Here is a 26,817-nt window from a genome sequence, read left to right as displayed (position 1 = left end):
TATGCAAATTTGGCTTAAATGAGGCCCAAGTCTATGCCTTTTTTTCTGCTTTTCACCAACTCCCAATTATAGGGATGGATACTTTAAAGGACTCCTTTGTATACCTGTACATTTCATATACATGTATCAAATACATATATATGTATGTTTTTCACTCACAAAATAAGACCAAGAAAGTAAGCAGTGTCATGCTGAACTGTATAATCTATTTTTATCCAGTCACCCTTGAATTTTTAAAACTTCTCCATAAGAAATGTTTGGGAAGGGCCCAAAGTATGAAACCTAGAAGCAGGGCTGCTCTGGGGTTGAGCCCAATGAGTGCTGGGAGTCTGGACTCCCCACCTCCTTTTCTCTAGAAAAGATCTAGATCATCTGGATCTCCTTAAGGCACAACTGGGAAATCACACACTGATCTCCCTAAAAACAAGATCTAAAGGTGACTTTTCATGTTTTTATCTAGATGTGAATCATTCTTGGGAACAGATTTCTGACCAATATTTTTGAATGAAGAGTGAATGCTGTAATAAACCACAATTATCAGGGCAGGGCTGATGGCTCCCTTGCTGGTAAGAGGCCTAGGGTTCAGAGAGATGACTATAAGGAGTTTTCCTAAAGCCAGGTGTTCACAATCTTTCTGGTTGCTGCTGCTGCTGCTGCTGCTAAGTCACTTCAGTCGTGTCCGACTCTGTGTGACCCCATAGATGGCAGCCCACCAGGCTCCCCCATCCCTGGGATTCTCCAGGCAAGAACACTGGAGTGGGTTGCCATTTCCTTCTCCAATGCATGAAACTGAAAAGTGAAAGTGAAGTAACAACCCCATGGACTGCAGCCGACCAGGCTCCTCCGTCCATGGGATTTTCTAGGCAAGAGTACTGGAGTGGCTTGCCATTGCCTTCTCCGATCTTTCTGGTTACCCCCTCACAATCTTCCTGGTTACTCCCTGCACTTCTTCACCAGGTTTTTAAAAAATCTCTGTTGATAAGGTTACTAAAATCAAACAAGCACTGATCAAAAGGAATTCAGAGTGTAACTCATTCTTTTTTTAAACCAATATTTAGTAAAAACACTTTCCTTTCTTTTTTCTTTCTTCTTTTTTATTTTCCTTTCTCCCTTTCTTTCTTCCATACTTTTCTTTCCTTCCTCTCTACTCATGGCAAACTAGGCCCAGGCACTATGCTGCTGATCATGGATAATCAGCTTATCCTTAGTGTAAAGAACCGAATCTTCTCAACATCATTAATCATGAGGGAAAAGCAAGTCAGAACCACAGTGTGCTATCACCTCACACCTGCTAGGATGACTTATCAAAAGGTCAAAAATAACACGTGTTGAGTGAGTGAAAGTCGCTCAGTCGTGTCTGACTCTTTGCAACCCCATAGACTATACAGTCCATGGAATTCTCCAGGCCACAATACTGGAGTGGGTAGCCTATCCCTTCTCCAGGGGATCTTCCCAACCCAGGGATCGAACCCAGGTCTCCCACATTGCAGGTGGATTCTTTACCAGCTGAGCTATCAGGGAAGCCCAACAAATGTTGGCAAGGATGCAAAAAAAAGAAAATGAGAAAGCACCCTTATGCACTGTTGGGAGGGAATATAAGTTAGTATAGCTATTCTGGAAAATGGCATGGAAGTTCCCCAAAAAACTAAAAATAAAAGCCATCCCACTTCTGGGTATATATCTGAAGGAAATAAAATCACTGTCTCAAAGAGATATCTGCACTCCCATGTTCATAGCAAAATTACTTACAGTAGTCAAGAATTGTGTAATGGGGCTTCCCAGCTGACTTAGTGGTAAAGAAACTGTCTGCCAACATAGGAGATGTAGAGATGTAAGAGGTGTGGGTTCAATCACTGGGTTGGTAAGTACCCCGGGAGAAAGAAATGGCAACCCACTCCAGTATTCTTGCCTGGGGAATCTATGGACAAAGGAGCCTAGCGAAGCACAGTCTATGGGGTCACAAAAAGGCGGACATGACTTAGCAACTGAGCACACACAGTCAAGAATGGTAAACAACCTAAGTGTCTGGCAGTAGATGAATGGATAAAGAAAATGTAGTGTGTGTGTGTGTGTGTGTGCGCGCACGTGCGCACGCGTGCATGCGCATGCATGCTTAGTTGCTCAGTCCTGTCTGACTCTGTGACCCCATGGATGGTAGCCCTCCAGGCTCCTCTGACCATGGAATTTTCCAGGCAAGAATACAGAGGCAGGTTGCCATTTCATACTCCAGGGGATCTTCCCGACCTGTGTTTCTTGCATCTCCTGCATTGGCAGGAGGATTCCTTACTACTGTGCCACCTGGGAAGCCTGTGTATGTACATATGTATATATATGTATACATATACACATACAATGTAGTATTGTCCAGCTTCTAAAACGAAGGAAATTCTGCCATTTGCAACAACATGGGTGAACCTGGAAGACATTGTGTGAATAAGCCAGGCACAGAAAGGTAAATACTGCATAATCTCACTTGCGTGGAATCTAAAAAAGGAACTCACAGTAACAGGGAGTATAATAGTGGTTATCATTGTGGGACTTGGAAGTGGAAGCGAGGGGAAAAGGTAGGTGTGCATCAAAGGTTACAGAATTTCAGTTATAAGATAAATAAGTCCTGGAGACTGAAATGTATAGCATGGTGACTGTAGTTAACAACAACATGCTGTATATTTAAAATCTGCAAAAAGAGTAGAGCTCAAGTGTTTTCAAAAACAAAGCAAACAAAAAAGTAACTGTGTGTGGTGATGGGTATCTTAATTAGCCTGACCGTGGTGATCACTTCACAGTGATCACTTTGATATACATATATCAAAACATCACACTGTATACCTTAAATATCAATACATAGATTTTTATTTGTCAATCATACTTCAGTAAAGCTGGGAAGGAAAAAAGAACATCATCTTTTTACCTTCTATAGAAATGTATCTTTTCTTATATCACATAAAGAAATATATTACATACCTTTTTTGTTGTTAGCATTGGCGTGATGAAATGGAAATAAGAATTTCCTGACACCTTTTGATTTTTCACACTCTTTTTTTAAAACAGTTGAATAATAGATGATACGAATGTGTTGGTTGGTTTCTCTATCTGGTGGACTTAGAAATTCTGGGTAATCATCAATCTGAAAAACAAAATGAATAGAGCTGATTAAAAACAAATACAACTGCTCATCTTTTCTGGGATAATAAATCTCCCAAAGCTTATGGCAATTTTAAACTGCATTCTTTCTTCTTTTTTCCCTGGGAAATCTTTCCTCTTATTGTTGCTGCTGCTGCTGCTGCTGCTGAGTCACTTCAGTCGTGTCTGACTCTGTGCGACCCCATAGACGGCAGCCCACCAGGCTCCCCTGTCCCTGGGATTCTCCAGGCAAGAACACTGGAGTGGGTTGCCATTTCCTTCTCCAATGCGTGAAAGTGAAAAGTGAAAGTGAAGTCCCTCGGTTGTGTCCAACTCTTCCCAACATCATGGACTGCAGCCTACCAGGCTCCTCTGTCCATGGGATTTTCCAGGCAAGAGTACTGGAGTGGGGTGCCATTGCCTTCTCCATCCTCTTATGGTTAGGTTTCCCAATTCTTCCTCTATTTGTTTTCAGTTCAGTTCAGTCGCTCAGTCGTGTCCGACTCTCCGCGACCCCATGAATCACAGCACGCCAGGCCTCCCTGTCCATCACCAACTCCCGGAGTTCACTCAAACTCATGTCCATCGAGTCGGTGATGCCATCCAGCCATCTCATTCTCTGTCGTCCCCTTCTCCTCCCGCCCCCAATCCTTCCCAGCATCAGACTCTTTCCCAGTGAGTCAACTCGTCGCATGAGGTGGCCAAAGTATTGCAGTTTCAGCTTTAGCATCAGTCCTTCCAATGAACACCCAGGATTGATCTCCTTTAGAATGGACTGGTTGGATTCAGCAACAAAACCTAAGAAACTATTTACACTATAGGATTGCTAAATAAATAGTAAGTGTCTTTATTTGTTAAAATATACCCTACCACTTCCATTTTTTAATTTTTTAAAGAATTTTAAAGGTCTTAAAAATATATAATTAATTGGGTTCAGACTAGTATTTTTCTCTGCAGAGGACAATAGCCATTTGTAGAGAACAGTCTACAAAGATGCTGTGAATACAAACATCACGGTTTAAACTATTGGAAGTTTCCTACTTCTAAATAGCTTTTTCTTCTCTCTAAAGTGCTTGTTTTCTATTTTTGACTGAAAAGGGGAAAATCTCAATAAATATTTAGGACTTTTAGATGTTTTCTTTAACAATCTATTTCCCTTTTTATGACAGACAGGCAGCAATAGCACATGATTGAAAAGTTAAGAGTAAAGGGAATCAACTGTGTGTACCTGTGTGCTAAAAGCTTCAGTCCTGTCTGACTCTTGGTGACCCTATGGACTGTAACCTGCCAGGCTCCTCTATGGGATTCTCCAGACAAGAATACTGGAGTAGGTTGCCATTTCCTTCTCCAAAGGAGAATCACCTGACACATGCTTAAAACTATTAATTCAAACATCAGGAGGGATTCCTCTGTACTTTTTACAGGTACTTAGAATTTGGGTAAAAATGTTTCCTGTGATTGTTTAGTTCTATCATTTTCTTTTCACAAATATAAGAAGGAGATTAATGATAATAATTAAAAATTTTAATTCTAATACAGAGTAACCAAAGATAGGAAGATGGATTAATGAAAAATTATCAGGACCTACTCAAATTTTTAAAATTATTTTCACATATGTAGGGTAATTCAAATCAGGCTAATGAAGCAAGGCCCAGTGGAGAATGTGCTTTAGTTAATACAAAGTTTTATAGTTAATAAAGGAATTCTGCACAAAAGATTCTTCAGAAATGCCTTTATTTTGAAACCTGCAAAGTTTATAAATTTAGAATGTTACACATAAATAGCTAAATTTTCTGGTTTGTGTAGCTGTATTCTGAATATTTTTCCCTTGCTTTAGTCAGGATAAATTATGAAAGTCTTTGAAATAGGCAAAAAGGATTATCTAGGTGTTCATCTTTTATAGTCTTTAACCTATTTTAAAACTGTAAGTTGTAAAAAAACTGATAATAATTCAAATTATTTTTGTTCATAATGATACAGATTGTGTCCAGTGAAATAGAATTGATCATTGCCATCTGATACAAAGAACAGCTATTGGATATCTGCACCAGTGTGAATTCATTTTCTAACTTTCAGTTCAGTTCAGTTCAGTCGCTCAGTCGTGTCCGACTCTCCGTGACCCCATGAATCACAGCACGCCAGGCCTCCCTGTCCATCACCAACTCCCGGAGTTCACTCAAACTCATGTCCACAGAGTCAGTGATGCCATCCAGCCAGGGAAGCCTGGTGTGCTGCAGTCCATGGGGTCACAAAGAGTTGGAAATGACTTAGTGACTGAACAACAACAATTCTTTATATTATATTCGTATAATGTGTGCCCTGTGCTTAGCCATGTCTGACTCTTTGTGACCTCATGGACTGTAGGCCGCCAGCCTCCTCTGTCCATGGAATTTCCCAGGTGAGAATACTGGAGTGGGTTGCCATTTCCTCCTCCAGAGCTTCCTGACCCAGGGATTGAACCTGAGTCTCCCGTGTCTCCTGCATTGCAGGTGGATTTTTACCCACTGAACCGTCAGGGAAGCCTTATTACTATAATATCTCTGTATTATTAGCTATATCTAAGCATTATATAAAAATCATGTTCATTCATTCATTTTTACAAATGAGATGTAACTTTTACGATGTCTTTGAAAACAAGCTTCATCACTACACTTAGAGACATTTTGTCTAGTTTTTTGGCCTGGCTTTATTATCTTTGTTTTGCATGTCATCAGTTCAGTTCAGTCACTCAGTTGTGTCCAACTCTCTGCGACCCCATGGACTGCAGCATTCCCGGCCTCCCTGTCCATCACCAACCCCCAGAGTTTACTCAAACTCATGTCCATTGAGTCGGTGATGCCATCTATCTCATCCTCTGTCGTCCCCTTCTCCTCCCACCTTCAATCTTTCCCAGCATCAGGGTCTTTTCCAGTGAGTCAATTTTTCTCATCAGGTAGCCAAAGTATTGGAGTTTCAGCTTCAACACCAGTCCTTCCAATGAACATCCAGGACTGATCTCCTTTAGGATGGACTGGTTGGATCTCCTTGCAGTCCAAGGGACTCTCAAGAGTCTTCTCTAACACCACAATTCAAAAGCATCAGTTCTTCGGCACTCAGCTTTCTTTATAGTCCAACTCTCACATCCATACGTGACTACTGGAAAAACGATAGCCTTGACTAGACAGACATTTGTTGGCAAAGTAATCTCTCTGCCTTTTAATATGCTGTCTAGGTTGGTCATAACTTTCCTTCCAAGGAGTAAGCATCTTTTAATTTCATGGCCACAGTCACCATCTGCAGTGATTTTGGACCCCCCAAAAATAAAGTCTGCCACTGTTTCCCCATCTGTTTGCCATGAAGTGATGGGACCAGATGCCATGATCTTAGTTTTCTGAATGTTGAGTTCTACTCCAACTTTTTCACTCTCCACTTTCACTTTCCTCAAGAGGCTCTTTAGTTCTTCTTCACTTTCTGTCATAAAGGTGGTGTCATCTGCATATCTGAGGTTATTGTTATTTTTCCTGGCAATCTTGACTCCAGCTTGTGCTTCATCCAGCCCAGCATTTCTCATGATTTACTCTGCATATAAGTTAAATAAGCAGGGTGACAATAAACAGTCTTAATGTACTCCTTTTCCTATTTGGAACCAGTCTGTTGTTCCATGTCCAGTTCTAACTGTTGCTTCTTGACCTGCATACAGGTTTCTCAAGAGGCAGGTCAAGTGGTCTGGTATTCCCATCTCTTGAAGAATTGTCCACAGTTTATAGTGATCCACACAGTCAAAGGCTTTGGCGTAGTCAATAAAGTAGAAATAGATATTTTCTGGAACTCTCTTGCTTTTTTGATGATCCAGCAGATGTTGGCAATTTGATCTCTGGTTCCTCTGCCTTTTCTAAAACCAGCTTGAACATCTGGAAGTTCACAGTTCACGTATTGTTGAAGTGTGGCTTGGAGAATTTTGAGCATTACTTTACTAGTGTGTGAGATGAATTTTCTTGTCAGTTGCCTCATCAAACTATCCTATTTGAAAGGTCTGAGTAATAAACTAATCATAGTCATTTAACATCTCTGTCTTCTACAGATAGTTTTTGTTTTATTGAGATGCTTGCTTGAGAGTTCTACTATAAGGTAAAGATCAGAGTTTGTGTCTTCAACAAAGAAGGCCAGTTTTAGAGCCTCCTGGAAAAAGAATTGAGCCAGGTTCTTCAAACTATTTTTAAACATATTTTTATTGAGGTATAATTGACATATAATTCTTCAAAGTAGTAACACTTCAACGCTGACCTGATATTACATAGTCAACCCTCAAGACTGCACCAGTGGGCTGAGTGAGGATTTCCAGGATTCTTTTATATCAAGAAGCAGGTGACTTCATAAGACTCCTAACCCAATATTTATCAGAATAAGAATTAACAGTTTAGGACAAAATGAAACTGATGAGGGGAATTTTATTTTTATTATTTCTTTGGACTATTATTAGTATTGTTTTAATGTTCTGTTTTTCTGGATATGAAAGGAAGCTCTTTTTCTTCTTAAATAATAATCAGTATGTAACATAACAATTTAGTAGATTCTACTTTTGGAAACTGAAAATGTTTAAATATCAGATCTTTACTGACTCCCCCCGAATTCAGAAACTCTTAACTTGACTGAATCAAGATCTGCTTTCCTTTTTACCGGGATATAACCTGACAGACACATTGATTGTATAACTACAGCCTTACATGAAGTGTAATATTTAAGTAGAATGCTGGTTTAACCAGGTATGACAGGCCATTTTAAGGGCCACAGTTTGGCTGTACCTATGGAACCAATGTTAACAAAAACTTCCTAGGAAAACTGGCCTGGTACCTAGGTGTACCAGCCTCACAAGTCACTCCCTGGCAGACTAGAAAACTCAAGAAATTTTCTGAACCTCAAGAAGACCCTCCAGAAGAAATTTCAAGATCTCAAAAATTACTCAAATTTTATAGGTACTGCAGGAGAAATCTGGTGGAGTTTCTTAAGCTTGATTTCCTAGCTTTGGGAAAGCAAATACAGGCTTTTAAAAGTCTAACCTGCATTCATTATGGAATTTCCAGATAGAAGTTAAATCTACAGCAGTGGTAGTTGTTCAGTACCCTAGATTTGCAAAGTATTTTTAAGGAGGCCTATCTGTTGGAGAAGACTCTTGAGAGTCCCTTATACTACAAGGAGATCCAACCAGTCCATTCTAGAGGAGATCAATCCTGGATGTTCATTGGAGGGACTGATGCTAAAGCTGAAGCTGCAATACTTTGGCCACCTCATGCGACGAGTTGACTCACTGGAAAAGACTCTGATGCTAGGAAAAGTTGGGGGCGGGAGGAGAAGGGGACGACCAAGAATGAGATGGCTGGATGGCATCACCGACTCTGTGGACATGAGTTTGAGTGTACTCCGGGAGTTGGTGATGGACAGGGAGGCCTGGCGTGCTGTGATTCATGGGGTCGCGGAGAGTCGGACACGACTGAGCAACTGAACTGAACTGATCTGATAAATTAATACTCTTGTTGCACCTATGTAAATAATTTGGCCAGCCTAAAGAGTCTTATATTGTGATAAAGAATCTTTTCTCAGAAATTCCCTGGTGATCCAGTAGTTAGGACTTGGTGCTTTCACTGCAGGAGGCTGAGTTCAGTCCATCGTTGGGGAAAACTAGATCCCACAAGCTGTGGGGCTTAGCTGAAAAAAAAAAAAAAGAATAACCTTTTTTTTTTTTGAGATTATTATGATAGTGGGGATGGGAAAGACTTTGCGGTGGGGACGGGGGTGAGTAGTAGGAATTCTCCTGGGGGTAACCTATCTACGTCTTTCATTGTCTTTGACATATTTTACAATGCTGTTATTTGTAGAAAACTTTTCTGTGTTTTTTAAAAACACAGAAACATAGCGTTTCTAAGTGGTAAATCTATCAACTTTTGTCCTCATTTCTTCCTTTTTTATGCTTAGAAATGCCTTCTATACCCTAAAATCAGATAAATATTCACCTACAATTTATATTTCCTTAATGGTTTTCTCTTTTACAGCTAACTCTCTAATACTTCTGGAATCTTTATTGGGAGTGTTCCTTAAGACTTCAATCTATGATTCCAAGTGTATTTAGTGTTACTCTGATGAAAATCATACCTTAAGTAGAGACTGACTGCAAATAAATATGTAAACATTTCTAAGTCAAATTGCTTATTAGTAGTTTTGGGGAGAGAAAAAGTATTTATAATTATTTGAATAATTACAGTTAAAAACAGCACACATTTTATATAATAATACTTGCAGCGAATCTATAAGGAAGTCATTATTAACTCCATTTTGCAATGGAAAAATCCAAGATTCAAAGAGTTAAGTTCACAAAACTAGTAAATAAATGGTGGAACTAGAATTACAAATCAAGTTACTCTGTCTCTAAAGCCAATTTTATAAAAAAACAATGTTTAAGTGCACAGCCCTATTAGTGGTCAGAGGTGGGATTTTCTCAGAGAAGAATTTCTTTTAAAAAATAAGGCAGGAGTCCAAAAAGTAATCAAGCAGCTGGATTCATTATTGTGTCAGAGTTTCAATCAAATTATGCTAATTCCTTCATTTGGAAGTAAGTAGAGTCAGACTTCTTTTTTATTGCTGTAATCATCGAATTTGCTTAGCTCTGTCATTCTGGAACATGGTATCTTGCTTAAATACATGAAGGTAACATTTTATACAAAGAAGTCATTTAAATTTTTTCTGTATTCATTGGCATGAAAAAATGTCCATGATATGCTGGAAACGAAAAATAACAGATTATAAAACAGTATGTGGAGTATATGGGCTTCCCTGGTGGCTCAGAGCTTCCATGGTGGCTCAGACTGTAAAGAATCTGCCTGCAATTCAGGAGACCCAGGGTTCAATCCCTGGGTCAGGAATATCCTGTGGAGAAGGGAATGGCTATCTACTCCACTATCCTTGCTTAGAGAATCCCATGGACAGAGGAGTTTGGCAGGAGGAGTCCGTGGGGTCACAAAGAGTCACACATGACTGAGCGACTAATACTTTCACTTTTCATGTGGAATATGGTTCTATGTGTGTTAATTCATTGATCAGTTTGTAATATTGTACTACAGATTTTCTTGGGTGTATGGCTAACTGTGGTTATCTGTGGACGATGGAATTATATGTATATAATTTATTTTCATTTAATTATAAGAATCATCTTGTATGCTGATCTTTTAAAAAAAAATATTTCAGCTGGTAGTCTGGCATCTCATAGTCATGAAACACAGATGTGTGCATTCTTTGAAAAATCTGTCACCAAAGAGTTTGGGTTGCGGGGGTGAAACAGTAAGGACAGCATCTAATATGTTTACAGTAACCTCACTTTTAAAAAAGCCATTTTTATGCACACTGTGACACCCCATCACAAGAACAGAAGTGTTAAGTGATTCCTGATAACAATCACACAGCTAAAGGGATACATCTGTGTTAGAAAAGGTAGATTATGACAGACGTGATAAACAGTAACTATGAATAGTGGTAGTGCCAAAATGACCGGTCACTTTTCACCTTCCCTCTTCTCTCTTACTGGTTCATCTAACAATCATAGTCTCAGTTGCAGATTCTATGAATACAAATGTATAGACAGAGCAAAACTCTTGACATACACAATTAATTCACTTGGACTTGAATTAACAGGGCAAAGTGTTGAAGAATGGAAGGTGGTCTCTCTTTTTTCTTTTGCTTCCAAAAAAAAAAAAATTAATCAAGATCTTTTTTTCAAGACCCACAGCATGCTTGTGAAGCATGAAAGGACCACCCAGGAGCCAAACAAGGCGAATTTACTCATCCGTGGGGTGTTGGCCTAGTTTTCTGACCTGAAAGCCTCTCCACTGGCATCAGTGAACAGGGCAAGGACACTTAGTCCAAATCAGCGCCTGAAGAAAAAAAAGAAACCTCTTAAAGGGGATAGAGCTAAACTCAGTCCCTTGTTAGCGATTTACTTTAGATGTGGTGTTATCTGAAAAAAAAGATGTTTTGCCTTTGCACTGGGACATCAGAGGCATCTTTTGGAAATTCAAAAGCCAAAGTTTTAGCCCAAAGGAGAGAGAGGAATGAGATGGGGGTGTGGGGGGTGGGGGGAAGGAAGAGAAGGAGGGGCAGGAGGAGGCAGGAAGGAAATTGTAATGGTCCTACAGAATTATCTTTGTTTAAAATTTTCTAACTTTATGTCCCAAATAAGCTTTAAATATTATGACATATTATATTTTGTAAACTCTTAGCTAATTTAGGTTGGAAATAAGATTATCCAGTGTTTCATACAGCATTGAATTTATGTTTTTAGGACCATTTTTCAAAGCTGAAAGAACTGCTTTTACTTCTAGCACAGGTAATCATACCTGTAGAATATCTACATGAAAATAACCATAGAACTCCAAATTGAGACATATGACATATTTTTTTTCCTATGATTTGTTGACATAAAAACTCTTAATAAAATAATTAAACCACACTATTTATATATAGGTCTGTCTAGTTAAAGCTATGGTTTTTCCAGTAGTCATGTATGGATGTAAGAGTTGTACTATAAAGAAACTGAGCGCCAAAGAATTGATGCTTTTGAACTGTGGTATTCAATCCTGGGTGTTCATTGGAAGGACTGATGCTAAAGCTGAAACTGCAATACTTTGGCCACCTCATGCGATGAGTTGACTCACTGGAAAAGACTCTGATGCTGGGAGGGATTGGGGGTGGGAGGAGACGGGGACGACAGAGAATGAGATGGCTGGATGGCATCACCGACTCTGTGGACATGAGTTTGAGTGAACTCCGGGAGTTGGTGATGGACAGGGAGGCCTGGCGTGCTGTGATTCATGGGGTCGCAAAGAGTCAGTTGGACACAACTGAGCGACTGAACTGAACTGAACTGATTAGAGAAGACTTTTGAGAGTCCCTTGGACTGCAAGGAGATCCAACCAGTCATTCCTAAAGGAAATCAGACCTGGATATTCATTGGAAGGATTGATGTTGAAGCTGAAACTCTAGTAGTTTGGCTACCTGATGTGAAGAACTAACTCATTGGAAAAGACCCTGATGCTGGGAAAGACTGAAGGCAGGAGAAGGGGATGACAGAGGATGAGATGGTTGGATGGCATCACCGACTTGATGGACACGAGTTTGAGTAGGCTCCGGGAGTTGGTGACGGACAGGGAGGCCTGGCGAGCTGCAGCCCATCGGGTTGCAAAGAGTGGGTCACGACTGAGCGACTGAACTGAACTGAAGACTATTCATCAGTTGTAGTGCTTCCTGATATATGACCTTTCTTTGCCTCTGAAAAAAGTACTGACCCCTGTCACAACCCCATGCTCCAGCCATGTCCAAGAGCATCAGCTGCTGTCCTCCCATTCAAAGCTAGGATTGGGGGGAATTCCTTGGCAGTCCAGTGGTTAGGACTCCACACTTCCACTGCAGGATACACAGGTTCTGGTCAGAGAACTAGGATCCTGCAAGCCACATGTCCCCCTCAAAAAAATTGAGTCTTGGGGAAAATCTTAAAAAAAAAAAAAAAAATTTGTATTACTGATACTGAAAACTCAGCCTCTGTACACTGGTGCCAAATCAGGTGAAGGAGAAAAGAATAGCTTTATTGCTGTGCCAGGAAAAGCAAGCTTGTGCCCCTGAAAAACTGTGTGTCCCAACTCAGGAAGATTTCATGAGGGGTTTTATAGCATTGGTTCAAGGTTCGGGGTGTTTATGAGGATCAGGGTGTGTAGGGCCTGTACTCCTTCAATCTGACCTCAGGTGGTCCTCTGTTAGAATGAAGAATGCTAACATCTTCCATTTATGAGGAGTTTTATTTCTGTAAGGCACTCAAAGAAATTGTTCTGTATATCCCTTAAGGGGGAGCTTCCCAGGTGGCTCAGTGGCAAAGAACCTGCCTGCAGTGCACGAGCCGCAGGAGACATGGGTTCAATCCCTGGGTTGAGAAGATCCCCTGGAGGAGGAAATGGCAACCCACTCCAGTATTCTTGCCTGGAGGACCCCATGGACGGAGGAGCCTGGCGGGCTACAGTCCATAGTGTCGCAAAGGGTCAAACACAACTGAAGGAACATAGCACGCACACACGCAGGCATCCCTTGGAGATGAACGCAGACCCTGCTCCAAGGTTGCCATGTTGTTTCTTGGCTGCTCCTCCCTTGTCTCTGCTTCTCCTCCCTTCCCTGATTAGCAACTGTCTGAAGGGCTTCCATGGCCAGGAACCCCACAGAGTCCTGCTAGGTTTCACTGCTTATGTGAAGGGGAAAAAAAACCATGCTTGTTCACCAACCAGGAATACCGTCTCTCAATCTGCGAAGTTAAAAAAGTAGGTAGGTGTGCAGAAAAGGGTTAACTCTCCAGGTCTGAGCTGCTCATACCTTGCATCTTGGAAGGTGGAGGAGCCTGGCAGGGTACAGTCCAGGAGGTCACAAAGAGTCAGACACTACTTAAGTTACTTAGCACACACACAAACATGCTACTCCACTGGACAAGGACACCTGGAAGCTTGCACCTGGTATCTCCTGGATTCCATCCTACACACCTCCCTCTGCTAAGTGTAATCTGTATTCTCTCACTGTAATAAACCATGGCTGAGTCCTGTGAGTCCTTCTATGATCCATCAAGCATGAAGGTAGTCTTGGGGACCCCCTACACAGATGGACAGCCATACACAAGCATTAAAAGGCAAATACATTAGTTTGCCAGCAAAGGTCCATGATAGTCAAAGCTAGGGTTTTTCCAGTAGTCATGTACGGATGTGAGAATTGGACCATAAAGAAAGCTGAGCACTGAAGAATTAATGCTTTCGAACTGTGGTGCTGGAGAAGAGTCTTGAGAGTCCTTTGGACTGCAAGGAGATCAAACCAGTTCATCCTAAAGGAAATCAACCCTGAATACTCATTGGAAGGACTAATGCTGAAGCTGAAGCTCCAGTACTTTGGCCACCTGATGTGAAAGTTGATCCATTGGAAAAGACCCTAATACTGGGTTAGATTGAAGGCAGGAGAAGAGGGGGCCAGAGGATGAGATGGTTGAGATCACTGATTCAATAGACATGAACTTGGGCAAACTCCAGGAGAGAGTAAGGGACAGGGAGGCCTGGCATTTTGCAGTCCATGGGGTCACAAAGAATCAACACGACTTAGCGACTGAACAACAGCAACCCAAGCATAAGGCCATTGGCTGCCTATACCACTGGTTATGCCTCCTTTGGGCACTGCAGAGCCTTGCCCTTTCCCAGGCTATTAAGTCCTGAGGAGTCAGCCCACCTTCCTGTCCTTCCTTTTCAAAGAACTCATAAGATTCTGATCCTTGAGGCCATATTTGCTCCAGAGTGAAAATGGGAAGAAGAGATTAAATGTTCAAACAGTATCTTACAAAATGTAATAAAATTTAACATTTATTGAATACTTATTACATGTTCTTTATAGGTATTACCTCACTGAATCCTCATAGAACTACTAGGATAGGTAAAACTATTCCCATTTTACAAGGGAATTTGAATTTGAAGAACCTGAGGCTGAGAGAGTTAAGTGACCTGCCCAAGGTTCCTTTGCTAGTAAGTGGCAGACCAAAGATTAAAAATGAATCCTGTGCTCTTAACTTATGCAAATGACATGCAAAGTATAAAACATATATGCACACACACAAAAAAACTAACATACTGTGGGTCTAAAAACAAAATTGCTTCTATTATGAGATGGTGCTTCTATTATGATGAGGTAGATTTTTGTGTTTCTGTATTTTGTAATCTCACTGTGAGACAGTGTATAAGGACAAAGACTGCTGTACAGACATTATTACTATAGTAAAAAAAGTCACAGAAACCTCAAAAACTCCAAATTTTCTAATTACTAAATGGACCCATTTGGCTCTCATTTCTTTTTTTCTTTCTTTTTAAACTGAAGTTTATGTGTATTGGATATTAATCTTTTATTAGTCATATCGCTTGCAAATATTTTCTCCCACTCAGGAGATTGTCTTTTTGTTTTGTTGAAGGTTTCCTTTGCTGTGCAAAAGCTTTAAAGTTCAATTAGATCCCATTTGTTTATTTTTTGCTTTTATTTCGTTTACTTTAGGAGAGATAGGTAACTCTCACTTCTTAACCATTTTCATGAATTGCCCACCTACAGAGTTTCTATCAAAGGCCTGACATCTAAGAGGGACTGAAACATGAAAGAGAGCCTCAGACAAGAAAGCCTAAAAAATGCACATAAACTCGTACAAAGATCAGGATTAAAATCACTTGGAAATCAGATTTCTAAGTTGGAGGGTACTAAAATGTCCTAAAGAAAAGCCATCAAGCAGGCAGCAACCAGGTTAACTGGTATGAATTATTCTCATTAAAGTCTTATGAACCAATTCATTGTTTTGTTGCCCTAATTATTAAGTACATCATGACCAAAGTAGGTAATCAGCCAATACCTTGACAGAAATTTGGAATGCTTGGGAAACACTTTGAACTAGCAGTTAAGAAATCTGATTTCTAATGTGGTCTCCATTATTAAATTTTTATGTGGCTTTGGCCAAATTACTTACTCTCTCTTGGCTGTGATTTTCTCAGGTTAAAATGAGAAATGTGGAATCAATTAAGGTCTCTTTCAGCTTGAATATATATATTTTAAAACATGAAGTTATAACATTACAATATTAAAACTTTGTTAATGACTGTACTTCAGGAAATGTATTTGCATGATCAGAAAGAACCACAAGAGCTTCCCTACAAAGATGCAGACAAAGGGTATCTACTGAGTCCTGTTTTGTGGGAGGAGAATATATGTAAATATGTAATTCACCTATGCATTTTGTTAAGAACATTCCTTATAAAGAATTCTGTATCTATATCCCAAAGAATCTTGTAAAAGGTATTGGTACTAGTCAACCTATAAGAAATATTAAATGCAGTCCTTTATTCTAGTTTCTTTATGCTTGAGATTTTCCATATGAAAAAGTAAATATGAGAGAGATGACAACCAAATGCAATGTGTGATTCTTGATTGGATCCTAGTTTGAACAAACTGAAAAGACAGTTAGAAAAGCTATGTGACCTTTGCTAAAATAGGCTCTACTAGGTTCCACTGATTTGGGTAAAACATATTGTAGAAAGGGCTTCCCAGGTGGTGCTAGTAGTAAAGAATTCACCTGCCAGTGCAGGAGACAAGAGATGCAGTTTCGACCTCTGGGTCGGGAAGATCGCCTGGAGGAAGACATGGCAATCCACTCCAGCATTCTTGCCTGGAGAATCCCATGGATAGAGGAGCCTGGAGGTCTACAGTCCATAGGGTCACAAAGAGTCGGATGTGACCGAATCAACTTAGCACACACACATATTGTAGAAAGCTGATGAAGCACATGTTATTCCCTCCTTTTACAAATACTCTGTCCCTTTTTTTTGCCTAGAAACTTCTAGTCTTCCTTCAAGATGAAACTCAAAAGTTACTTTCTCAGTGAACCATTACCCATTCATCCACCCGAAAGAATATGTCACTTTCTCTTATCCCACCATATTCTATTTAATCTGCTTTCATATTCCATTTTAATCATCTGCTTATCATTTTTCTTCTTTTCCATCTGGCTTGCCTTCCTGTCTAAATTATGAGTTACTCAAAAGCAGGTTCCAGTTTTTATTCATTTATACATCTGTAGTATAAATGAATACTAGTAATTCAAAACGCTGGTAAAATGCTGTCTGTAAAATCTAACATACATTCAGTAGAACTATTCAGTGTAGAAAGAAGAAACACATAAACCAGAAGAAAAGGGAAAAACGCAGTCAAACATCTATTTGGAGACCATTTTACTTAATAAGCTTCCCAGGTGGCTCAGATGGTAAAAAGTCCACCTGCAATGCAGGAGACATGGATTTGATCCCCAGGTGAGGAGGATCCCCTGGAGAAGGGAATGTCTTCCCATTCTTGCCTGGAGGATTCCATGGATGGAGGAGCCTGGTAGGCTGCAGTCCATGGGGTCGCTAAGAGTCGGACACGACTGAGCGACTTCACTTTCACTTTTCACTTTCTTGAATTGGAGAAGGAAATGGCAACCCACTCCAGTGTTCTTGCCTGGAGAATCCCAGGGACGGGGGAGCCTGCTGGGCTGCCGTCTGTGGGGTCGCACAGAGTCGGACACGACTGAAGCGACTTAGCAGCAGCAGCAGCAGCAGCAGCAGCTATCACCTATGTCACACTGTACTTAAGCTCACTCCTAAGTGGAAGCTATTTTTACATTTCAGTTCAGTCGCTCAGTCACGTCTGACTCTGCGACCCCATGGACTGCAGCCCTACAGGCTTCCCTGTCCATCACCAGCTCCCAGAGTTTACTCAAACTCATGCCATCCAACCATCTCATCCTCCATCATCCCCTTCTCCTCCTGCCTTCAATCTTTCCCAGCTTCAGGGCCTTTTCCAGTGAGTCAGTTCTTTGCATTAGGTGGCCAAAGTATTGGAGTTTCATTTTCAACATCAGTCCTTCCAATGAATATTCAGGACGGATTTCCTTTAGGATGGACTGGTTGGATCTCCTTGCAGTCCAAGGGACTCTCAAGAGTCTTCTCAAACACCACAGTTCAAAAGCATGAATTCTTCGGTGCTCAGTTTTCTTTATAGTCCCAACTCTCATATCCATACATGACTACTGGAAAAGCCATAGCTTTGACTACACAGACCATTGTTGCCAAAGTAATGTCTCCGCTTTTTAATATGCTGTCTAGGTTGGTCATAGCTTTTCTTCCAAGGGTCAAGTGTCTTTTAATTTCATAGCTACAGTCACCATCTTCAGTGATTTTGGACCCCCCCCAAAAATAAAGTCTGCCACTGTTTCCCCATCTGTTTGCCATGAAGTGATGGGACCAGATGCCATGATCTTAGTTTTCTGAATGTTGAGTTCTACTCCAACTTTTTCACTCTCCTCTTTCACTTTCCTCAAGAGGCTCTTTAGTTCTTCTTCACTTTCTGATATAAGGGTGGTATCATCTGCATATCTGAGGTTATTGACATTTCTCCCAGAAGTCTTGATTCCAGCTTATGCTTCATCCAATCCAGCATTTCTCATGATGTACTCTGCATATAAGTTAAATAAGCAGAGTGACAATATACAGCCTTGACTTACTCCTTTCCTGATTTGGAACCAGTCTGTTGTTCCATGTCCAGTTCTAACATTTAGCATTTGGCAAAGGTTTCCACTGTGGTAATTGTGCAACCTCCACCAGGTGGTTTTTTTCCTATTGTACTTTCCTTGGGCTTTAGCATACCAGTTCCTGAGGAAATCTGAGTAGGTGAGCTATTTTTGGAAAATATGAATATTGCTGGCATGAATGATCCACTCATAGATTTCAAAAGGAATTACCTATTAGGAGAATGGGGCACTGCCCTCACATAATATTGGAGAGTCCCTAGATTATTTTAATGTTCACTTGAAAAATCATTGCCTCAGGACAGAGAGCCACACCTCAGGAATACTAAAAAAAAAAAAAAAAAAAAAAACCTTGCAAATCCTGGCCCTGTGAAAAAGATACTATATTCCATCTGGGTCTTTGCAGCCAAACCTGTCCTTGAACCTCAGCAGCAGCAATGACACCACCTCAGTTGTGAAGGAAAACAATCCTGAATACAGAGAGGTGGTGTGGAAAATGGAAAAGGTGTTCTGTTTATCCACTCCCCTCCTTCCTGACACCCGATACTCAGAAACCATGCAATGTGCGTACTGAGGTAACTCTGTTGTCCTATTGCAAAACCTAAAAGCTTCTCAAGAAATATTAGTACTATAAATTTGCAGGAGGCCAATTGTTACTATATGCATAGTGGTTAAAGAATGCTGGCTATGATGTCCAAAGGTTAAATTTACATTCCAGCTCAGATGTTTTCAGATTATGCAACTTGTACAAGTATTTACCCTTTCTCTGCCTCAGTTTTCTCATCTATGCAAGAAAGAGAACATCACCTTCCTGAAAGAATCAATACAGTGAAATGAGATAATCCACTTAAAGTGGCGGGCACACAGTACATACCCAATAGGTGTCTGTTATAACTCTTGATATTTGATGTTCATAAGAACTTCAGTAGTGCAATGCTGAGCCAGATTCATGGTCCACTCAGTCTGGCATTTGTCTCTGATGATGGCAGCAAAAGGCATTTGGAGAAACAGGTGAATGCTCTTTCTTGTTATTAAATGAGTAGGGTTTATTTGAAAATATCCCTAATTTTTTGGACTAAATCTCTAAGAATAAAATGGCCTTCCCTGGTGACTCAGAAGTAAAGAATTGGCCTGCAATGCAGGAGACCTGGGTTCAATCCCTGGGTTGGGAAGATCCCCCTAGATAAGGGAATGGCAACCCACTCCAGTATTCTTGCCTGGGAAATCCCATGGACAGAGGATCCTGGTGGGCTACAGTCGATGGGGTTGCAAAAGAGTCAGACACAACTGAGCGATTAACACTTTCACTACACTAAGAATCATATATCACTTATGAATGAGTCTGCATCATTTTTGACCATATTTATATTTGCAACTGGTACCAATTTCTCTTAAAGTACTACTTTCAAAATGCAGGGAGTTTTCCAGTATTTTGTGAATAATCCTATATTTACCTTACCTCTTAGTCTTGATTTCATAGTCTTCACTCAGCTTTCTTTTACCAGCTTTTAATTTCCCAGAAAAAAGGAACCCTAAGCTTTCAGCAGTTGATTATCAAGTTTCTAATTTATTCAGTTCAACTCCTCATAGATATTTTGAGTTCCTGATACAAAGCACAAAGTTGAAACATACAAAATATAAGATTAGAGTTTCTATTTTCAAAAGAGTTCAGAGTCTTCTGGAGATCCAGTCAATGAAAACTTTTTAAAAAATGATCCGCTATGTACTAAGGCAGCTATAGCCTAGAGATTAAGAGCCCTGACTCTGGAGCCAGATGACTCGGGTTCAAATTCTGGTTCTGTCACTTGGTGGATGACCACGGGCAGACTGCTTACAATCCTTGTATTTTAGGTTCCTTATCTGTAAAACTGAGCTAACAGTGTCATCTGGGGCTTGTTGTAAGGATAAAGAAGTTTCACATCAAGCACTCAGAACAGCAGCTGGGTAGCATATACTAAGCACTCAATAAAATGTCAGCAATTTGAGGTAGGCATTAGAGCTGTTCACAAATATTCCTATCCTCTCTTCCAGGCACGTGGAACACACACATGGTAGGATCATATTTTCCTACCCCCTTTTATGTTAAGCATGGCCATGTTCCTGACTCCGGTTAATGAAATGTGAAAAGTAGGAACATGCACCTGGGTAGAAGATGAAAACCCAGTACATAATTTGCAGAGGTAATCTCCCCTGCCCTGGTGATCAAGCAAGCATGTGGTAAAAGGGAACCTCTGATGCTAAAATGGGTAACTAAGTATCACATACCTTGTGAGTCAAATGAACAGTCCTTGCTAATCCACCATGGACAGGTAGCTAAGACCAGACTCTGTGCTGTGTGAAAGTACTTAGGCTTTGAGGTGATTTCTTAGTGTAGCTTAAGCTGAACGACTCTGACCAGTCACTAGGGTCAGAGCAGTGAATCAGGCTGACAAACTGCTGGTCCTCTTAAGAGTTTCTCAAGACTTGAATGCAATATCCAAAATATTCTATGCAAACAAACTGTTAAGAAGCAGCCAAAATGACTGATAAGAGTTTACCACTTTTTTCCACCTCCCACAGTGAGATCTTTGAAATGTAACAAGTGAGTCAAAATACAGGGGGAAAAAAAAAGTTCAAGATGAAAAGAAGTATCCATAACATGGTCTTACCTTCTATAACTCTTTAATACCTCTCAACATGCATGATAAACAACACAGGGATCATCTCATGCAAACACAAAAAATGTGAAGAAAGCTGAACTTGAGCAGGAGACCCATGAGAATTTAGTCCGACTCTGCCACTAACTATGTAACTCTGGCCAGTGTGATGAGTTGCCAATCTCCCAAGTCCCTCGGTATTTGGAAATAAGGAAATATGATCCCCTTTTCTAAGAAGTGAGCTGTATGATGTATCTGAGCATCCATTTATTCACTTATTCTTTCTTTCAATTTACAAATAGTTATTGACTATCTGCTATGTGTCAGAGAATATAACGTACAGTGATACAAGGGATGAACACGACAGACAAGGTCCTGTTCTCATGGAGCTTACATTTACTGTGGGGCATTTATTATTGTTGTTGTTGTTTAGTCGCCAAGTCATGTCCAACTCCTTTGTGATCTCATGGACTGGAGCCCTCCAGGCTCCTCTGTCTGTGAGATTTCCCAGGCAAGAATATGGGTTGTCATTTCCTTCTTCAGGATATCTTCCCAACCCAGGGATCAAACCTGTGTCTCCTGCTTGGCAGGCGGATTCTTTACCACTGAGCCCACTATGGGACACAGATAAGAATAAATCATCAAACACATTAATCTCATAGTGCAAACAGTGGTAAGTGCTTTGAAACAGTGATGTGGTAGTTGTGTTGGGGACTGACACTTCAGACTGGGGGGACCCAGAAGGCATCCCTGTGGAGGTGATGCTGAACTGGAAATATGACTGTCAAGAAGGAATCAACCCTCTGAAGACGTGAGGGAAAGTGTTCCAGGTAGCTCATAGTTAAATACATTTTTGCAGACAAGTGACAAGGTTCAGAACACACTACCCCAAAATATGGTTGGTACCTTAGCGTACTGAATGTTCTGAGCTGAAGGGATTCAAGAAAATGCAGATGCAGAAAAGTCTTTCTGATCCCCAGCCCTCCTCCCTGAATCGGGTCATAAGGCCCTCATGAGAGAGTTGGTCTATCTATAACCAGAAGAAAGGAACAACCTTATCTCCAAGACAGGGACGCTAAGATGAATCCAAACAAGCAGGCCTCGCTAAAATGTCCCCAGTTTATGACCCTTAGCTTTTTCAACTTTTTTGAACTATTACATTTTTCTATGACTTTCCATTCTTCATCAAACCTATTGTTAAACACCCACCGGTTTTTGCTTTGTTTTTTAAGATTTTTCTTTAATTGATGTGGGACCATTTTTTAAAGTCTTTATTGAATTTGTTACAATATTATTTATTTTATGTTTTGGTTTTGTGGCCACGAGGCATGTGGGATCTTAGTTCTCCAGCCAGAGATTGGAACCCCCTGTATTGGAAGACAAATTTCTAACCACTGGACCACCAGGGAAGCCCCCACACACAGGTGTAACTATTTCTTCTTTGGAATTTTATTTCCTTCTAAAGTCCCCCTTGCTGCTACTGCTGCGTCACTTCAGTCGTGTCCGACACACTTTTCTCCTGTTCATCTTTTTTTTTTTTTCAGTTTAATTTTCAGACCTAATCAGGATCCCTAGAAGGGTTGAGGAAAACCTTTCCTCTTCTACACAAATCAAGAGGATGGACTAATATGTAGGATATGGGGAATGAAAGAAAGATAGAGCTAAAGATAATGGAAGATGACGTAACTTCCTAAAATGGGAAAAGTTAAGAGAGGAACAGTTTCGGGGGTGGAGCTCAGGAATTCTGTTCGTCAACAAATTAAACTCGGCAAACCCAGTGGGCAAGTTTTCAAAAAGAACAAGTGAGATTTTAAAACACCTAATACATAAACAATGCTCAAAAACCAGTTCTTCTTTTTTTCCCCAAATTTACGAATCTCCCGAAGAGATATCAGTCTTACAGATTCATGAACCTATGTTGACTTAATATTACGTGGATAAAGGTTATTACTAATAATGAAACATGTATATAGCTCCTACCATGTGCCAAGTACTATTTTATTTTTTAAACACATTTGTTTATTGACTTATGTATTTGGCTACACCGGGTCTTAGTTGTGGCATGAGGGATGTCATTCCCTGACCAGAGTTTGAACTCGGGCCACCTGTGTCGGGAGCATAGCGTCTTAGCCACTGAACCTCCAGGGAAATCCCCAAGTATTATTTTAAGTGTGTTTCATTTATTAATGAAGTTAATCCTTCCAACAGCTCTGTAAGAATGATGCTATCATCTCCATTTTACAGATGAAGAAATGAAGAGATAAAGTAGAGGTTGCATAACTTGACCAAATCCACACAGGTAGAAAGCAAAAGCTGAATAAAAATGTACCAGTAAATGTATACTGCAAATAATAAATTGAGAAACGACGAGACAGATTATGTTGAATAACAAATAGTTATTGGCCATGTCATGTGTGTGGGCTTCCCTGGTGGCTCAGAGGTTAAAGCGTCTGCCTCCAATGCAGGAGACCCGGGTTCGATCCCTGGGTCGGGAAGATCCCCTGGAGAAGGAAATGGTAACCCACTCCAGTATTCTTGCCTGGAGAATCCCATGGACGGAGAAGCCTGGTAGGCTACAGTCCCCGGGGTCGCAAAGAGTCGGACAGGACTGAGCAACTGAACGGAACGGAACGGATGTCATGTGTATCAATCAGGCAGTGTTCCAGGAACCATAGGAAATCACTGTTCAGGATAGTTGGTTCTCACGCTTGAAAAATGTATCTAATCTTAGAAGTGCTTAAAGAATAGTGTTGTGATGCACACAAGAAAAGCAGAACTCTAGAGCTTTCAGAAGTAATTTTAAAGAAAATATCAGCCTTTCACAAAAGCTCTGCCTAAGCAACCTTGGAAACCCATTGTTTCAGGAGATGAACCACATCAAACACCCACTGAGTGGTGATCATTAGTAACGTGTAGAAACAGTGAACCACTGTGTTGTGCACTCGGAACTAACAGTGTCATAGGCCAATTATATTTCAGTTTTTAAAATAATTAGTTTTTAAAAATAAATGATAAAAACTTACATAAAATTATTTAAATAAATCTGACATTGATTTGTTTTGGAAAAAAATCCCCTACCGAGACCTCCAAGTGCACATCAAACTTGTCTTTGCTAGAATGGAAATCTCACTTCTGTATTTTGTTGCTGTTCTTTTCATTCCCCCCCCCCGCCCCCGCCTTAGGGGAAAGAATAGAATTTTATCTGTATATTTGCACATTTTTTGTGTGTGAAGTGTAACTAGAACATGAGACATGAACTAAATGGAGAGATCTGGCCAGGTGGGGAACAAGAAGGGTGGGGGCCCAGAGGCATAAAGGATTGGCTTGCTTAGGGGCCTTATTGACGGTGAAAACAAAGGCCACTGGGAACCTGAGCCAACTGAAAGTTAAATAACAAGAGACAAATTTGCACAGTAAAATGAGAAGACCTTTGAGAATGGAAAAGGATTCTAAAGAGGTAGCCTTAGAAAGACAGCACCCTAGTAGAAAAGGAGATTAAAACAGTTGATCTTTCAAGAAAGGAGGAACCGGTTCTAAAACACAAAGCTGCCTGGCACTCTAACAATGTAATCCACTGTAACAGACAACTGTATATTTGAGGGGACAATATAGTTGACATAACACAGAAATCAGGAAAATTCTCCACGTGGTATTAAGGACAGACATAGTGTTCACAGAGGGATGACAAGCCAACTACACCTGTGGATATTAATTGATACTAGATAAAGCGATGTGGGGACACTCATTTTTCACACACCCTATGAAACTTAGTACAAGCCATCATCATTGTCCTTTAGTTCAACTCTTGGTGACCCATGGGCTGCAGCACACCAGGCTCCTCTGTCCTCCACTATCTCACAGAATTTGCTCAAATTCATGTCCATTGAGTTGGTGATGCCATCCAACTAACTCATCCTCTGTTGCCCCTTCTCCTCCTGCCCTCAGTCTTTTCTAGAATCAGGGACTTTTCTAGTGAGTCAGCTCTTCTCATCAGGTGGCCAAAGTATTGGAGCTCCAGTTTCAGCATCAGTCATTCCAGTGAACATTCAGGGTTGATCTCCTTTAGGATTGATTGATCTCCTTGCTGTCCAAGGGACTCTCAAGAGTCTTCTCCAGCACCACAGTTTGAAAGCATCAGTTCTTCAGTACTCAACCTTCTTTACGTCCAACTTTCACATCTGTACATGACTACTGGAAACACCATAGCTTTGACCATACAGACTTTTGTCAGCAAAGTGATGTCTCTGCTTTTAATACACTGTCTAGGTTTGTCATTAGCTTTCCTTCCAAGGAGCAAGTATCTTTTAATTTCATGGCTGCAGTCACCATCCACAGTGATTTTGGAGTCCAAAAAATAAAATCTGTCACTGCTTCCACTTTTTCCCCTTCTATGTGGCATGAAGTGATAGGACCAGATACCATGATCTTCATTTTTTGAATGTTCAGTTTCAAACCAACTTTTTCACTCTCTTCTTCCACGCTCATTAAAGGCTCTTTAGTTCCTCTTAACTTTCTGCTATTATAGCGGTATCATCTGCATATCTGAGGTTGTTGATATTTCTCCCAGCAATCTTGATTCCAGATTGTGATTCATCCAGCCCAGTATTTCACATGATGTACTCCCCAGGTGGCTCAGTGGTGGTAAAGAATCCACCTGAAATGCAGGAGACACAGGTAGATCCTGGTTTGATCACTGGGTTGGGAAAATCCCCTGGAGAAAGAAATGGTGACCCACTCCAGTATTATTGCTGGTAAAATTCCATGGACAGAGGAGCCTGGGGGCTACGGTCTGTAGGGCTGAAAAAGAGTCAGATATGACTGAGCACATACACACCCACACTCTCTCTCTTTGCATTTAAGTTAAATAAACAGGGTGACAATGTACAGCCTTGTCCTACTCCTTTCCCAATTTTGAACCAGTCAGTTGTTCTACATCTGGTTCTAACTGTTGCTTCTTGACCCACATACAGGTTTCTCAGGAGACAGATCAGGTGATCTGGTACTTCTATCTCTAAGAATTTTCCAAAATTTGTTGTGATCCACACAGTCAAAGGGTTTAGTGTAGTCAATGAAGCAGAAGTAGATGTTTTTCTGAAATTTTTTTGCTTTCTTCATGATCCAACAAATACTGGCAATTTGATATCTGGTTCCTCTGCCTTTTCTAAACCCAGCCTGTACATCTGGAAGTTCTCAGTTCACATGCTGTTGAAGCCTAGCTTGAAGGACTTTGAGGATAACCTTACTAGCATGTGAAATGAGGGCAATTGTACAGTGGTTTGAACATTCTTTAGCATTGCTTTTCTTTGGGATTGGAATGAAAACTGACCTTTTCCAGTCCTGTGGCCATTGCCGAGTTTTCATATTGAGTGCAGAACAATGCAAAGAAATGAAACAATAGAATGGAAAAGACTAGAGATCTCTTTCTTGTAGTCATGAATGGTGTGAGAGTTGGACTGTAAAGAAAGCTGAGCGCCGAAGAATTGATAGCTTTGAACTCTGGTGTTGGAGAAGACTCTTGAGAGTCCATTGGACTGCAAGGAGATCCAACCAGTCCATCCTAAAGGAAATCAGTCCTGCATATTCACTGGAAGGACTGGTATTGAAGCTGAAACTCCAATACTTTGGCCACCTGATGCAAAGAAGTGACTCATTTGAAAAGACCCTGATGCTGGGAAAGATTGAAGGAAGGAGGAGAAGGGGATCACAGAGGATGAGATGGTTGGATGAGTTTGAGCAAGCTCCAGGAGTTGGTGATGGACAGGGAGACCTGGTGTGCTGCAGTCCATGGGGTCCCAAGGAGTCGGATACGACTGAGCAACTGAACTGAATTAAACTGAGAGATCTCTTCAAGAAAACTGGAGGTATCAAGGGGACATTTCATGCAAGGATGAGCACAATAAAGGACAGAAACTGTAAGGACCTTACAGA

At 40.7% G+C, this 26,817-nt stretch overlaps 2 protein-coding genes across 3 annotated transcripts in view; one reads left to right on the top strand and one right to left on the bottom strand.

Annotated features, from left to right (window-relative positions):
- Positions 1 to 26,817, top strand: part of XPOT (exportin for tRNA) — a 181,079-nt gene that overhangs the window by 93,175 nt on the left and 61,087 nt on the right. The gene's annotated exons all lie outside the window — the stretch shown is intronic.
- The window catches only part of C6H12orf56 (chromosome 6 C12orf56 homolog), a 79,787-nt gene that overhangs the window by 47,954 nt on the left and 5,016 nt on the right, over positions 1 to 26,817 (bottom strand). Inside the window, exon 2 of the mRNA XM_055396456.2 lies at positions 2,965 to 3,127. Coding sequence (XP_055252431.2) covers positions 2,965 to 3,127 — 163 coding nt within the window. The remainder of the gene's footprint in view (positions 1 to 2,964; positions 3,128 to 26,817) is intronic.

This window comes from Moschus berezovskii, chromosome 6 (assembly GCF_049115385.1).
Source record: "Moschus berezovskii isolate FMDL1 chromosome 6, NW_MosBer_1.0, whole genome shotgun sequence".
Taxonomy (NCBI): Eukaryota; Metazoa; Chordata; class Mammalia; order Artiodactyla; family Moschidae; genus Moschus; species Moschus berezovskii.
The sequence above is the reverse complement of the archived record's forward strand: the minus strand, read 5'-3'. Positions and strand labels throughout refer to the sequence as shown.